The sequence below is a fragment of the Macadamia integrifolia genome, chromosome 11 (assembly GCF_013358625.1).
Source record: "Macadamia integrifolia cultivar HAES 741 chromosome 11, SCU_Mint_v3, whole genome shotgun sequence".
In the NCBI taxonomy this organism is placed as follows: domain Eukaryota; kingdom Viridiplantae; phylum Streptophyta; class Magnoliopsida; order Proteales; family Proteaceae; genus Macadamia; species Macadamia integrifolia.
The window spans coordinates 28,586,358-28,601,704 of NC_056567.1; the positions used below are offsets into that span (position 1 = coordinate 28,586,358).

A 15,347-nucleotide genomic window follows, 5' to 3' on the forward strand; every position below is an offset into this window, starting at 1 on the left:
TAATCTATTTCCTAATTGGTATATGGGACAATAATAAAGATCCACACAATGCCTTATTCCATTTTTAGTTTTTAAACAGTTTACAATAAGAAACAAAATTAATATCATCAAAACCTACAACACTAAGGCTCCAAAGCGCAGCTAGAAGGGCATAAAGTAGGATCATTAACTGAAAAGTGTTTCCTCCACTTGGGAAAAGAAGTAGAGCCATGTATTTTTGTGGAGAGTCTAAAACTATGAAGATAATGAATTGTTTAGGTTAGTGCATCTGAATTATATATCGTGGCTAATGCCAGTTTAATGGAATCAAGCTGGGACTTGAAAATGAACTTTTGTGCTCAAAAGTGGTTCATCCATACTCATTATCATTTTAACTCATATTGTATATATTGAAACTCTCATGGGAGTCCTCACATTTTGATTTTTTCTTGGATCAACACACTATCCACATTAGGAGAGTTCTCTCTCTTTTTTATAAATTCATCAAACTTGTTTTCTCTCCCCTTAGAGAAAACACAATAATTCGATCTCTCTCCCCACTTTTTTCTCTTAGAAGAAATATTTCACTTTGTTTTAATGACGTCAACAACTAACCATTTCCTTGATGATCTTTTCATCTTGTTTTTATTTCTTTTATTCACTATTTTTTCTTGTAGGGTAAAGAAAACTCAACTAGTGAAAGTGCTTGCCAATTCATTCGACTCTTTCACACATTAGCTTGTACTAATAAATTTTATATCTTTTATATTAATCCATTTAGATCATTGATCTAATCCATCAACCGACCTAGGTAAAATTCACCAAACTCAACAATGGATTCCATAGTCAATGGTCCATTTACACATATATGGTCCATGATTCCATAGTAGTGGTCAAAAGGACAAAACACTAGTCCTCTTACATGGGAACTATATTCTCAATAGAGATCCCAGAGTCCTAATCCTTGCAGTTGTGTGAGATTGGCCTTTGCAACGAACGGTGAGGTGCTGTGAGCATCGGACGGTTGAGAGTATCTAAACACGCACTTCAAGAGACTTTCAACCACTCAATGCACACAGATAAAATTATAGAGACATGTGGTTTGGTGTTTTTCCCATATCAGACGATTGGGTTCTTGTATATTCATTTATATATCAGTCATATACAAGTTGCGATTACAAGATGTAGAGTTTGAATAGCACTCTATTGTACAGATGTTATATCACATGTGGGAGAGATGAATCCCTTATCTTCATAACCGAATAAGTTGGAGATGTTGCATGGGAGAGAGTCCTTTGACTTGGGGATTTCTCTTTTGGAGGGAATATTCGTTATACACACTACACCAATGCAATGGCGGCAAATGATTTCACACATGAGATTGTTGAACGAGATCACTAAAATCTCCATTTATTGGTTTGAATATCCAATGTAAAAGCCTTGAAAGAAATGAGAAGACAAGACAAGACGAGTACGTAGATAATAAGGAACTATGACAGAGATTTAACGTTGAGCATCTCTATTGGTTGCGAAGGAGGTTTTCAATGGGATAAGGTTTGAATGAAGTATAAATGATAATAGACTAATAGCCGGTAGTGGGGATCAATTGATCAAATCATGAAAATGAAAAAGGGTTTTTGAGTTATAGTAGGTGTCATTATGTTATCCATTGGTGTCTACCCAAAACGGAAAAAACATGTTAAACCCTAAGCGAGCCCACTTACCACTATTATGTTTTGTATGGTGTATTCAATTCTCAACCTCTACAGTCAAGTCGCCATCTCTTACCAAGAAATATATCTCTTTCTTCGTCTCCTAGAAGGCTAGAACCCCTCTCTTCTTCTACCCATTGGTCAACATGTAAACCAATGGGAGGCCGCCTTGAGGGTTGAGGCATCTTCAGCACATCGGGTAGAGGCAGTATAGTTTTTCACACCTGCCCTTGTTTGGGTGTAAATTACATAAACAGGCAGTGTTCTCTTTTCTTATAGTTTTTATTCTTTTTCATGGTGCCACACACTATTTCAAAACAAAACTAAGGCACCGTTTGGTATCGTTTCTGTTCCAGAAACTATGTTTCGTGTCAAAAACGGAAATTTCAGTTTCTGTGTCAAAATGCCATTTTTAAATGATTTAAGGCTATTTGGTGAATCTGTTTCTAGAACAGTTTCAGAACAAAAAAACGACAGTTTTACTGTTTGGTAATGCTTGTTTCAGAAACTTTTTTTTTTTTCCTCTTTTCTTTCTTTTTTAAATTAATAATTACAGAAATAACATTAAAATACTATAAGCATGCAAATCCTTTGGGACAATAAAGTGATTACATACCAACTAAAAAAACATGGTTTCAAAAGGATGAATAAAATACAGAACTAACAATGCCTTGTCCAAGTTAATTATTACATAATTTCCCAAATTTTCACTTTTTGTCCAAGTCTAAAGACTTGAATGCATGGAGGATGTCTTTCATTTTATTTATTTGGTCCTCTAGTCCTTTAAGTGTCCCTTCCAGATATCCTTTCATGTACTCGTTCGAAATGGACGGTGGTGTAGATGATGTTGATGTTGAACTTTCTGAACATAATGTATGTTGTATGGTAGAGATATGTGTTTCATCTTTCAACCATATAAACAGACCACATCCACGGTTATCAGCCTATATCAAATAATAGATGTGATTAGGGTTGTTGAAATTTAACATCGAATTAAAAAAAAATCTAAAATTATCTATTAGAAATAGATCAATCGTAGAAATAAATTACCCCAGTTGAATTTGGGCAACATAGAAAATATTGTCCCTTGTTTGGACCTTTCGTTGCAGTTCGTACTCTGCATTGACCTTTACCACATCTACATAGATGTAGTTGGTCCACCCACATAAAAAAATTACATGAATCTTGACACTTGAAAAATTCTCTTCCAATGTTTTTACCCAACTTGGTTGTATATTTACCACAACTCTTCCCGTAAATTTCACAATTTGCTATAATGAGTGGGTGCATAGAAAAAGTCATTTGTAATAGTAATTTAAATATCAAAGAAGTTAATATAGCATCCAAATATTCATAATAATATATCAACTTGTACCATAAACATAAACGTAACATAAAATAAGTACTACATCACTTGAAACATCAATTTAGGTTTCAGTTTTGTCAAAATAGTTATCGATTTTAGTTTTCAACTAGTTCTGGCATCCTTTCCTGTCTAGCCATTGCATTTGTAATTCTTAGCCCAGTGGCATTCATCTCTTTTGCCCTATTTCGTTGATTAGATTGTGCTATAGAATGATCAACAAAATCTTCATGTAGCGGATTCAAGTCATCTTCTGCAACTTTTAAATCATCACTCATCCCCACGAATTTAGCATCAGCAATATGCTCTTGTCGAATATAGTTGTGTACCCCACAACATGCCAGTACGATTGATGCTTGAGTTTTCACTGGGAATTGGTGCATTAGCCTTAAAATTTGAAATTTGTTCTTCAATACCCCAAATATACGTTCATGACATTCTAAAGTGATGAATGTCTATAATTGAACAACTCTTTTGCTGTTCTTGGGGATCTTCTACGCCCTTTGTAGTCCGGTAGATGGTACCTCTCACCCCTAAAAGGTGTCAAAAATTCAAATTGGCTAGCATACCCAGAGTTGACAACATAATACTTTCCTACAGACAAAAAAAAATATACAGACATTACGTATACACTGAAATGAAAATCTAATATACTAGTATAAAGTTAATACCTAGAGGTGGATGTGAAAAACTCAATCGAGGATCACTCCTTGCCTGTTCAAGTACTCGACAATCATTTGCACTACCTTCCCATCCCGCATACACATATGTGAATCGCATGTCAAATGAACATGCACACATCACATTTTGAGTTGTGATCCCTTTCCGATTCCTATATCGAGTTTGATCCTCTCTTGAAATTATCGCATGGATGTGAGTACCATCTATGACGCCAATACAATGCTATGACATATGGTGACAATTAAATGGTCACTACATATAAGAAAATAAATATTCAAATATTTAATTACAAACATGTATCATATTAACAGATTTACCTTGAAAAAATGGTAGTATTTCGGGTTCTGTGCAATCTCTGTCGGTATCATACTAACATCTGGCGGTATGATTTTCTCCTTAGCCAGGCATTGCATTGCAATGAATGTTCGACTTACTGTTTCTTCGGAGTGGTTGAAATGATTTTAAGTGTCCCTATTACTTGAACCCTTCCCAACAATCCACATGAACATTCCAAGCTGCTCATCCACTCGAATGTTGATCATGTCTTTTAACTAACCCCTATGTCTTAACATAATCACATAGGTTGAGGAAGACATGACGTTCCATCCTAAACTCTTCATAACATCTGTTGGCATGCCCATTCAATACCTCATGCATCATGATAGCACCTGAAAATACACTATCTCTACATGGTTCCCGAATATATATAGCCTCACTCAGTAATTCTATTCCCATGCGAATGATCAAATCTTCTTCATCACTAGAAGTTTCATATAATGCATTTGACATAACTGCAATAAATTGATAACTACTTCTCAATTTAAAAAAAAAAAAAAAAAACTATAAAACATAACAATCTGACATATTGACTAGCATACCCAAAACACATGTTCAACATTACATACATCAATAAAAAAAAAAACTTTAAAAATAAAACATAAGTAGCCATCGTCGAAAGTATTGTCCTGAATCCAAAATTATCAAAAGTAGTATTCAAACACAACCATCAAAATTAATCCCAACAGTAGAATCAGACAAACTACTCCAAAGCATCTAAAAGCCAAGTCCTCTTCACAGGCTTTGCACAGATAAATAACTCCCTCCAACTAGGATCAACACACATACGACTGGTGGCCTTCAAGTAAATGTCCTTTGACATATCCGGTATGGAGGATAATACGGCTTCACATGCACTCACACTGAAATCTCGAGGACGAGATGCACCTTCCCCACCACAAACAGGAGATGTAACAGAAGTACTGGATGCTTTCTCAATTTTAATGGATAAATACTTCCTATACAAGTCCTTCACGTGGTTATCTTCTTTATTGGCACTCTTTTTTCTTCGTCCCGTGGGTGTCCTATCAAGACTTCGCTTTGTGGTGGTCTGAGTTGGAGTAGGAGTATCCTCATGGAAGGGGTCAGTCATGCCCAAATGCACCGGGGTAGTAGGAGATTCAAAGACTTGCTCAATATCAACACAATTATCAGCTTCGAAGTGATCCAAATCTTGAGCACTATCAACCCCTAAGTTTCCTCTAGCATAGGCATCCCCATATATCATGCTCAAATCTGGCCAGTTGCTTAGTCCATACTTCTTGTATTTCAACCAACCTGGATTTGCCTGCATACGCAATCATTGTATCACTAGTATAAAATACTACTTATTGCAATCTAAGTTTGAAATAATTCAACTAGCTAGTGAGATCTATAGTACCTGTATTGCCCTATCCCATACAGACTCATCATCAACTGTGACTGATTTTGTCATTGAGTTCCACCTAAATCCAGTTGTGTCAAGTAGTCTCTTAAATTGTTGGTACTCGTGTCTCAACTTGTTCATCTTGTTGCATAATTGTTCTCTCCCAACTGTATGATTTAAAGACTTCTGAAATTGCTTTGTAATGTCCTCCCATCCAGTCTTGTCAAATGAATTACCGGATTTGTGTCCATTTTTTACAGCTTCTTTCATTGCCTCAATGAAAACAGTGGTCTCAAGTTCTAACCACTTAACGGCAGTGATACTACTTCCAGACATAACAGCTAGACATTATGAATTAACGTAAAAAGTTAGCATACTGGGTTGAAAAAGATTGAACACTAAAAAAAGAAATAACAAAATTCATCTTCTGTATATGATACAAACATTTGTAAATAAAACTTATTACATGCATTTAGTTTTTCCCCGATGTTCAATTATTCAAGGATTGCAACATAAAGATGAAATGCTAGGAGGGAAAGAAAGGCTTTCTAGAAAATTTCTCTATCATCCGCTCCCCACTGTGTTATACGTATAAATTATATTTAACAGGAGAAAGAAATGTAGAAGAATCATATTAGAGATCTCCCCTAAAGCAGAAAAAGATAAAACCAAATACAAAAATGTTACTCTGGTGCGTAAAACCTAGAAACTGAACACTTTGGCAATTCATCACAACCTGCAATTAGCCATTTCAATTGTAACAACCGAATCTAAAAAGATTCATTCAGTCCATGAAATACGTCCAGTGGGAGAAGACAACTTAGTCCAATTGTAACTGAAACCTGAGCATAAAATTCTTAACAGCTGGGCTGAGGAGGTGGGTATCAAATGGGTTCTTGGAGATGATGGAAAGTGAGAGAGAGATTGCGATGATAAACTACCAGGGACGTTTGTATGAAAATATCAAAAGGAGTCTGTATACTGGTCTTCACCTATTCTTTTTTCTCTAGAGCAGAGTGACGTTGGATTGATTTCTTTGCATCCCCCCTCTCCCCCTGTTCACATTTAGAACACAAGATAAAGGTAGTGAGCAATAACTAGTAAGCAATCAATGGTGCTCCACTTTAGGTACATTGTAGCGCAGCTTAAGCATCATCAATTTGAAGTAGCTAAGACCCACATCGATCTTAGTTTCAAGATAACAGAAGAAACCACAATTTTTTCTGAGTCATAACATCGAACACCTGGTTTGCAGTTTTTTCGACTGCATTTTAACAGACAACCCACTTCGTTTGTGAACCTTCTTGATCACAATTAAAGAAAAAAATAAGATGGGTAGCGAGATTTAAGTGATTAATTAAACAATGAGATGTTTAAGAGAAAATTGTCTCTTAATTGATTCAATGAGAGCAGCATACCAATATCATGAAGATGGGTATCGAGAGAGAACAAAAAAAATCATTCGTCCCCTTCCTCTCGTTTCCATTTTACTTCATACAGAGCTTGTGATCATATAAGGATTGCTTCCATTCATACAATAGAAGACAAGAAGAAATTTGGGGAAATTACCTGTCTTCCCTCTATGATCGATTTCACAGGGCTAAAGAGGAAAACGTATGTATACCTGATCTGCGATTAGAGAATAAGAAGAAAGAGAATAGGTTTAGAAGACAAGAAGAATAAATTTGAGAGGTTTTAAAGGTTGATTTTAGGGTTAAGAACAAATTTCACTTACAATCTGATTTGAAGCTCTAACGTTGGAATCTGGAAGAAGAAATGTTCCCGCCGCTGGAAGAACGGAGACGGAGAAGAAACAGGAGGTGGAAGAAGAAAGTGTCCACCGCTGCAATTTGTTGGAACAGAGGCGGAGAAGAGGAAGGGGGCTGGGGGATATTGAACCTGAGATGAAGATTTGCCGGTAACGATCGCCGGTTGCTGCCGAAGTCAAATGTGATCGGCGACGGAGAAGTTGAAGGAGGCAGCCGTAGGGTTCCAATTCCAAGAAGAGAAGAAGAAGGAGAACGGAGAAGAAGAAATCGCCATCCTCTCTCTGCAGGTGTTGCTTTGCTTTCTCGGGAACGAAAGTTCCAATTTTTCCCCTTTTTAACACATTTGGAACGAAACAGTCGGACGGAACAGGATTTTGTTGTTCCGTCCATCATTTTTTCATATCGTTTTTTTTTTTCAATTTTTGGTTAAAAAAAACTGAAACTCAACGGATAATTGCCAAACAGGTTTTTACGTTTTTTTGTTCCAATAGAACCAAAAAACGGTAGAAATGTTGTTTTGGAACAATACCAAATGGAGCCTAACTTTTCGATTTTCTTTGGTATCATTTTTCTTTTTGATTTTTATCTATTCAACAAAAATCATTAATGAAAATTTTTTTTTTTATTAAAATATAAAATTGATTTGGTAATTACTTGAGAAAAATGGTTTTTTGTGAGAAATAGTTTGGCATCCCTACATGCAAAATGATTTTTTGAAAAAATGGGTGAAGAGATGTTCCCTTCACCCATGTCCCATATAACTCTCTTTCTCCATTTTGGATTGAAGAAGAGGAGGGCAAAGGGCTTGGATTTCTAATTACAAAACTAATGACTACTTTACCCTTCCATATCGAAACTTTAAGCACGTGCTCATTACAGTTCAGTGCAAAAATAGCTGAAAATCAATATTAGCCAAAACATATAAATGACTCTTGATCTCTTTTTTATTTTTGTGTTTTATCAAATTTTTTTTAAATAGAAATAAACTTCATAAATGATATCGAATGCAACTAAAACCATTTTTATGAACAAAAATATAAAAGAAAAATGATACCAATGATGATCTTCCATAGTTGCATTGAGAGAGTTAGAGATGAAGGCAGAGTCAAGGTCGGGGGTTATCTGTTGGAGGGACCCACAAGAGGAGAAGGAATGGTGCAAGGAGGACGATGAATGATGGGACAGCAGTTAGGTGTGATAGGTTTACTGGACAAAGAGAGTAAATTGTGCAGCGGTTGCACTGGCGTAGTGAGCATCAGGTGGCTTAAAACCCCTTGGGACACGTGTCTAGATGCTCTCAGTCGTTCGATGCTCACTACAAAGGATGTGGACTCACCTAAAAGCTACAAAAATCGAAGTCCCATGATAAAGGACATCTCACCCTAACTTTTTCTCAAAGTTGAACTAGGATTCCATCCTACAAGCTGCACCTTGGTGGTATGGGAATTACCCCTTACACCACTTCTCAACCCCAATATCATCTTCCCAATATTGCGACAAGCTTGAATTCTTTCCTTTTGTGGATTTAAATCCACTCATCACTGAAAATAACTTTGATGAAACTCTTACAATTGAAGTTGCCGCTGCCATAGGCAACCCGCTGTGTGTTCCATTGAATTGGGAGTTGTACCAATGGCCACCAATTTCCTTTGGTCTTCTTATCTTGCTTGAGGATTCTTCTATTGCAAGATCATTGGTTAATGTATGCGGTCGAAATTTGTCAAACAACTCAATAAGCATTCCCATGATTTTCTGATATCCAACATATAGTGAACTCATAGCGCCTTCTAATTTCTTGACCCTTTCTTTCATCCTTGGCTTTAGTACCATTTGTTACGTGCATGAAAGGGAAAATGAAAGAAAATAGGATTCAGGCCAAGGACATCCACTGTTATAGGATTTGGACAAGGGAATTAGAATGAGATAGTTGGCCTTATCAAGGAGCCATAACCTCTTCTCTTCACGGAGTTTGTACTGGGTTCAAAGGCTTACTTTCAACTTTGGTAATTCTAATTTGAATGCATTCTCCTCGAGCTTCTCTTACAGAGTGAATAGACCCACAATGGTTTATGCTTCTGGTCATTGGTACACTTTAACCCTTACTTAGGCAACTTTAACCACACTCCATCTCCCACTTGGAACTTATGGTAAGTTTCATGTCATCATTCATCAATAAATACACTTACAATTGTGGTTATCACAACTATCCACTTCCCACTCCTACAGCCTCTCCCTTCAACTCATGATGCTACATTGCTACTAATAACTAATTAATTACGTCCTTCCCACTACTAATAAACTACATATAACTAAACACAACACACTAATCACAACTTACATATATAATACAACCCTACTACTAATAAACTACATATACTAACCAGAACACACTAATCAAAACTAACATAATATAATGCATAGGTGCCCATTCAGCCACGTAAGTGACCCCTTGCATGTAAACCTCCCAACCATGTAAGCCATGCATGCTAACTTGACTAGACACATATCAATGTCACTCAGCGAGGAATAACGTCCGTAATAGTTACATGATTGATAGAAACATCATCGATCGTTGTTGGTGTGAATCGGCCAACAGAGAATGAAGGTTGTTGAGGTTGTGGGAGAGAAAGAGATTCACTTCTCAACATAACGATGACTTGTGACATAGTGGGTCTATCCATTGCATCTTCCGTAACACACAACAACCCAACATTGATGCATCTCAAGACTTCACTCTCACAATAAGTCTCTACTAACAGTGGGTACATCAACTCCAACCCTTTCCCCTCTTTCCATAGCTGCCATGCCTGCAATGTCAAGCCTTAGTAGTAAGATGTAAAGTTAAGTATTGAAACCAAGACCATTAGCTTTAAGGAATATGGGGGAAGGAACTCTACCCGTCCGTGCCCTCTATGTCCAGACATAGCTGGGCATGAAAATACCTAGCGCGGTGGGGGCAGCTGGGTCATTTCATACCCTGTTGTGTCTAGGCGTAAGGAACCCTAGACGGACAAGGTTCTTCTCACAAGAAATATGTAGGATGATCCAAGGTAGCCAAACCTACATAATCTAGAAGACTGGGAGCATGTTCGGACCGATGGAAGCCAGCATTCTTTCTCCCACTTACAATCTCTAGCAAGAGAACTCCAAAGCTATAAACATCTGACTTTGTAGAATATACTCCTTCCATAGCATACTCGGGAGCCATGTATCCACTTTTGAAATTGAGGAAGAAAAGTGTATTAGAACCTTATGATGAAGATGTATTCTCTATCTCTAATAGAACATTAATAGTCACCATCTTTGCAATGAACTGGTCACTTACTATGTCCCCACTATCGTAGCGGTATTAGCTTCACCAATATTTCCAGGAAAGATCCTTGCCATGCCAAAGTCTGAGATCTTTGGATTCATGCCCTTGTCCAACAGCACATTGCTGGCTTTTAGGTGTCTATGAATGATTCTAAGTCGAGAGTCCTCATGAAGATAGAGGATCCCGTGGGCAATTCCACAAATGATGTTGTAGCGTGTACTCCAATCAAGAAGAGTTTGTCTCCTTTGATCTATAGCCAAACACAAAATAAAATATGAACTTAGAAAACAGAATAATGGCTACCATCTTTTAAGCAATGTACAAATTTGAAATGTGTTGAATAGAAGAGGTTAAAGGGTATATACTAACCAAAAAGGAAGAAATCAAGGCTACCATTAGGCATGTACTCGTAGACAAGAATTCTTTCTTCTCCTTCTGTGCAACAACCCAAAAGCCTGACGAGATTTTTGTGTTGAAGTTTCAATATTAGAGATATTTCATTCATGAACTCCACTGAACCTTGTTCAGAACCATTTGAAAGCCTTTTAATTGCTACTTCCCTTCCATTGGGTAGTACTCCCTGAGTACAAAATCATTGAATAATACTTTTTAGTTACCAACATTCCAAATCCCATTGAAGATTAATCAACCATTTATCTTTGGGAACTATATGTTGGGGTTCCACACAAAAGGCGGAAATAATAATATTCCTACATTTGGAAGTGAGTAGCCCGATGTAAAGACTTTTAGGTATTTTGGCTCCCTCTCCTAAACGGCAGTCCTTAACACAATGCTTTCTAGAGGGTCATGAATCGTGATGAGAGAGACGGTAGCTAGTACCTTGTAAACAGGGCCAAATCCACCTTGTCCAAGAATATTTGAATCAGAAAAGTTTATTGTAGCTGCATGTATGGTAGCTAAACTAATCAATGGTAAGTCTGGAGGTTGCATCTGATCTATTTGGACACCAATTTGTTGCAATGGAACAGCTTCATCAATAGCTCTGCCCCTCCCTAAATGAACAAAAGAATCAAAAGAAGAATACCTAATAATCTGCTAATATTTTATGCAACAATTCATTGGGCCAGGTGTTCTGACCATTCTGCTGGTTCCCTTGCCTTGCCACAACAAGACTGTAGATACAGAAACTCAAAATAAATATTCCTGCTATCCATGTAGATATGATGATAAAGAGAATTTTTTTGGATGCTTTCACCTGGTCATGACCTGCTACATAAAAAGAAAACAAATTGTTGCTCATCAATTCAATGCAAATTCACAAGGAGGCACTGATACTTGCCATTAATAATTGTTGAATCTAGCTATGGTTGGAGCTTGGAGGCAAAGCAACACTACAAAATGAGTACTCACCATGACTTGTGGGAACTGATGATGGAGGTGCTCCTTCAGTGAAATCAAATATGTCATGCCTTAAATAGCAGGTCTTACTCCTAAATGTTGCCCCAATACTACCGTTGCAAGACAGAAGAGTTTTTTCTATGGCACTTTGTAGGCATCTACGGCATCCACTTTTAGACAAGACCATGGGACACTGCACAAGACCATATAGCTTCTCAAATTCACTAGTGTAATCTCTGAATGCATACATGGTTGCTGAATAGGAAGCCTCCTCAGATAGTTCACCCAGCATCTCTCTCACAGCTTGAATATACTTAAGTGGCTCTGTATGTTTGAAATCACTAAAACCCACAGAATAACCGTCACACTCAATGAAATTTTGATCTGAGTAGCTCAACAAACAATATTTTTCATCCACTGTCAGGTGGTAAAAACTGATACATTCTCGCAGCATGTCCCGAATTGCTTTGTCGACACAGGACTTACATTTGTCTTGGCTAACAAATCCTAGGCAAAGAAAGAGGCCATATGCTCTGACTGTGTCATTGCCAACACTACTACTGTTATAAAAGCCTGAGAATGAGAGGGAAGCACCAGAGGACATTGAATCAAAGACATTTATAAGATTATCATGAAATGCTCTATTGACATTGTAATTTTGTGAATTATCACATTCACTACCGTAAACAATTGTACCACCAGGGCTCTGAAGCACAGCAAGAAGGGAATAAAGCAGGATCATCAACTGAAACCTTTTTCCCACACTTGGGAAAGGAGGAAGAGCCATGTGTTTCTGTGGAGATTTGAGTCTAAAGATAATAAGAAGATGATTAATTGTTCAGAAGAACGAAGCTACCATGAAGGACTACGGATGCTTCTCCTACAGCTTGAGACGTTTGACTTTTTTCTTTTAATTAAATAGATGTTTGACTATACTAAATGTAGGAAAAAGCTTCCTGAACCAACCACGTGGTGAATTGTTGAAAAAAAAAATCCGTTTCCCACCTGTAGAAAAACAGAGATACAAAACAAACAATAACGTGCAAAGAACCAATAATGCAAATAAAATCGACCAAGTCAGGTAAAAATCATAGGACTTAGTTCAGATCAAACTTTCACTATGTAAATAATGAAATCACACAATTCTCTCTAGATGTACTAGAGGTTACTAATAAATATCAAGAATAACACCTTTCTTTTGGATAATAGAATATCTCACCGAATAACTAGATAGAATCACATGAACAATAACACTTTTACCTCAATTGACAATGGCAAATACAAGAGGTCACCTTCTCCACTTCCCTAAACGTATAGAATGCTGTCACGTGGCTATAGATCTCCTCGCAAAAAGTTCACCTCCTGGTTTCACAGACCAGAATGAAAAAGATCAGAAGGCAAAAACCCGACAGTTTTCTTTTCTCCTCAGATAAAGAAGAAGAAGAGAGAGAGAGAGAGAGAGGCGGTGACTGATTTCCCACTCGTCCATTTCTCGTCTTTCTTCTCATGTATTGATTTTTTTTTTTTTTTCTTTCCTTTTAATACAGCTGGCCCTCCTCTTGACTTGTGAGGACGACGCGGTTAGAGTGTGATGGGTTTTGTTTTTTTATTTTTGCTGAACTATTCTTGTTCTTGACCTCCAGAAAAAAGCAAATTTTGACAAACAGAGCACACCGCAAGGCGCAGGTCGATGCCCTCTTTCTATTCTTCTGAATTGTTACAAACTTGATTCAGGAGTTGTTCTCGCTTCTAACTCAGACAATGTTAAAATTTCCAATTTCATAGCTGAAAGGGGAATGAGGATCGACAGAGATGCATCGTCGTCTACTCTGCTCTTATTGCTCCTATGCTTTGTTTTCATGATCATATCTCATAATGTTCCCAGTTCTACTGCCGCTGCAAATCCCCTTCTTTTTAATTGCACGTCTAAAGAAGAATACACACCCAACAGCGCATTCGAATCTAACCTGAAGCTCCTTCTCTCGTCAATTTCCTCTAACACTACCGCTCTCTCGAAAGGTTTCTACGATTATTCAGTAGGCACTGATGACACCAACCAAGTCTATGGCCTTGCCCTCTGTAGAGGCAATATCAGCCTTGATATTTGTTATACTTGTCTTGAGAAAGCAACAAAAGATATCCTCTATTTTTGTCCTAACAAACGAGATGCCATCATCTGGTATGAGTATTGTCAGTTACGATATTCTTACTACATGTTCTTCTCCCAGATGGTTTATTCTGCAGATCAGTTACCTCCCCGGAATGTTTGTCAGCACAATGTGTTCAATCCAACTAACTTTTACCTGATTGAGTATATGTTAATGGTAAACATTATCGATGAGGCTGCATCAAGTTCTGAACGTAAGTTTGCCACTGGAGAGACTACTATCAATGGAACTGGAAACGTATTTGGTCTTGCTGAGTGTTCTCCTTATATATCTCATAATCACTGCAGTATTTGCCTTTTCAATGCCATGGATGATATTTCGAAATGTTCTTCCCATCAAGGAGGAATGGTTCTCGGTAGGAGCTGCAATTTGATGCTCCAAGTTTCACCTTTTAAAGGTCGGTACTTAATAGCTTTAATAGTCTGTTCTTGTTCTGTTAAGGCTTCGATCTTAAAACCAATTGGTTCAAACTGGGATGGTATCTTGTGGGTCTTATACTTGATAGTTAAGTTACCTACAACCAAGTTTTGATCACATTTATGCATTATTTTTCAACATTTGAAGGAAGGATAGATAAACATATCTATTTTGTAATACCGGCGGCGGTACTACTGGTTCTTCTTCTTGCCGGAAATTATGGCTTCTATCTGTGGAGAAGAAAGAAAAGGAAGGAAAGACAAGAAGGTAAGAAACATATCTATTTTGTAAAAGAAGAAGCAGAGGATAGCCTCTCCAGCCTGCACCACTTGATCATCTCACTATCTTTCTTTGCAGATGAGGAGGTCAGGAGGAATATGCTCCAAGGAGATGAAGTACTAGATGATTTTTCAGAGTTGCCCTTCATCAATTTTGACACTGTAAAAGTTGCTACAGGTAACTTCTCGGATTCAAATAAACTTGGAGAAGGTGGATTTGGCACTGTTTACAAGGTAACCAAGAATTAGAAATTTTAGTTGTTTTGGGTCACACCTCTTGACCTCACGGTTTGATATGATATGATATCTAATCTAACAAACAAATGTTTTAAGGAAACTCATAGGGCACATTACAAGATGGAAAGGAAATAGCTGTCAAAAGGCTTTCAAGGAGATCACGCCAAGGTTTAGAAGAGTTCAAGAATGAAGTTATACTAATTGCAAAACTTCAGCACCGAAACCTTGTGAGGCTTTTAGGTTGTGGCATAGAAGGAGAAGAAAAGCTGCTCATCTACGAGTTCATGTCTAGTGGCAGTCTTGATTTTTTAATCTTTGGTTTGGTCTTTCTTCTCTACACTTTGCATCTACATTTTTTTTTTTTTTTTT

The 15,347-nt window shown here is 37.3% G+C and overlaps 3 protein-coding genes across 10 annotated transcripts in view; 1 reads left to right on the plus strand and 2 right to left on the minus strand.

The window, feature by feature from the left end:
- Positions 1-4,576: 4,576 nt before the first annotated feature.
- LOC122093829 lies at positions 4,577-7,582 on the minus strand. 5 transcript variants are annotated; one of them, XM_042664347.1, is made up of 5 exons: positions 7,173-7,582; positions 7,062-7,066; positions 6,430-6,492; positions 5,453-5,778; positions 4,577-5,359 (listed from the first exon to the last, which is right to left on the minus strand). In XM_042664347.1, exons 4-5 carry the CDS (start codon positions 5,771-5,773, stop codon positions 4,775-4,777), a joined length of 906 nt encoding a protein of 301 aa, XP_042520281.1. In that variant the 5' UTR covers positions 5,774-5,778; positions 6,430-6,492; positions 7,062-7,066; positions 7,173-7,582; the 3' UTR covers positions 4,577-4,774. The 5 variants fall into 5 exon arrangements, with proteins under 5 accessions (XP_042520281.1, XP_042520278.1, XP_042520282.1 ...); XM_042664344.1 differs by having other exon boundaries at positions 7,007-7,066; positions 7,173-7,581; XM_042664348.1 differs by lacking the exon at positions 6,430-6,492.
- Positions 7,583-9,309: 1,727 nt separating this feature from the next.
- LOC122093828 (cysteine-rich receptor-like protein kinase 10) lies at positions 9,310-13,291 on the minus strand. Of its 3 annotated transcripts, XM_042664343.1 has the most exons (8): positions 13,139-13,291; positions 11,891-12,071; positions 11,618-11,749; positions 11,360-11,532; positions 10,889-11,099; positions 10,532-10,769; positions 10,271-10,421; positions 9,310-10,013 (listed from the first exon to the last, which is right to left on the minus strand). In XM_042664343.1, the coding sequence occupies exons 2-8, from the start codon at positions 12,063-12,065 to the stop codon at positions 9,723-9,725; spliced, it is 1,371 nt and encodes a 456-aa protein (XP_042520277.1). In that variant the 5' UTR covers positions 12,066-12,071; positions 13,139-13,291; the 3' UTR covers positions 9,310-9,722. The 3 variants fall into 3 exon arrangements, with proteins under 3 accessions (XP_042520277.1, XP_042520276.1, XP_042520275.1); XM_042664342.1 differs by lacking the exon at positions 13,139-13,291 and having other exon boundaries at positions 11,618-11,746; positions 11,891-12,924; XM_042664341.1 differs by lacking the exon at positions 13,139-13,291 and having other exon boundaries at positions 11,891-12,924.
- Positions 13,292-13,445: 154 nt separating this feature from the next.
- The window catches only part of LOC122093539 (cysteine-rich receptor-like protein kinase 8), a 3,294-nt gene continuing 1,392 nt past the window's right edge, over positions 13,446-15,347 (plus strand). The window contains exons 1-5 of one of the 2 annotated variants that reach the window (XM_042663890.1): positions 14,104-14,239; positions 14,334-14,443; positions 14,611-14,730; positions 14,821-14,975; positions 15,086-15,296. In XM_042663890.1, coding sequence (XP_042519824.1) covers positions 14,353-14,443; positions 14,611-14,730; positions 14,821-14,975; positions 15,086-15,296 — 577 coding nt within the window. In that variant the 5' untranslated portion in view covers positions 14,104-14,239; positions 14,334-14,352. Of the gene's footprint in view, positions 14,444-14,610; positions 14,731-14,820; positions 14,976-15,085; positions 15,297-15,347 lie in introns of both variants that reach the window. The other variant, XM_042663889.1, reaches the window with a different exon arrangement.

Excerpts from the sequence above, each read along its gene's own strand:
- LOC122093829 (XM_042664348.1), bottom strand. The coding sequence starts at position 5,773 with ATGTCTGGAAGTAGTATCACTGCCGTTAAGTGGTTAGAACTTGAGACC. Across the intron at positions 5,360-5,452 it reads TATGGGATAGGGCAATACAG|GCAAATCCAGGTTGGTTGAA; the intron begins GTACTATAGATC and ends TTGCGTATGCAG.
- LOC122093828 (XM_042664341.1), bottom strand. The coding sequence starts at position 12,665 with ATGGCTCTTCCTCCTTTCCCAAGTGTGGGAAAAAGGTTTCAGTTGATG. Across the intron at positions 11,100-11,359 it reads GATTTGGCCCTGTTTACAAG|GGAGTACTACCCAATGGAAG; the intron begins GTACTAGCTACC and ends TTTTGTACTCAG. Across the intron at positions 10,014-10,270 it reads CTCCCAGTCTTCTAGATTAT|GCATGGCAGCTATGGAAAGA; the intron begins GTAGGTTTGGCT and ends TTGACATTGCAG.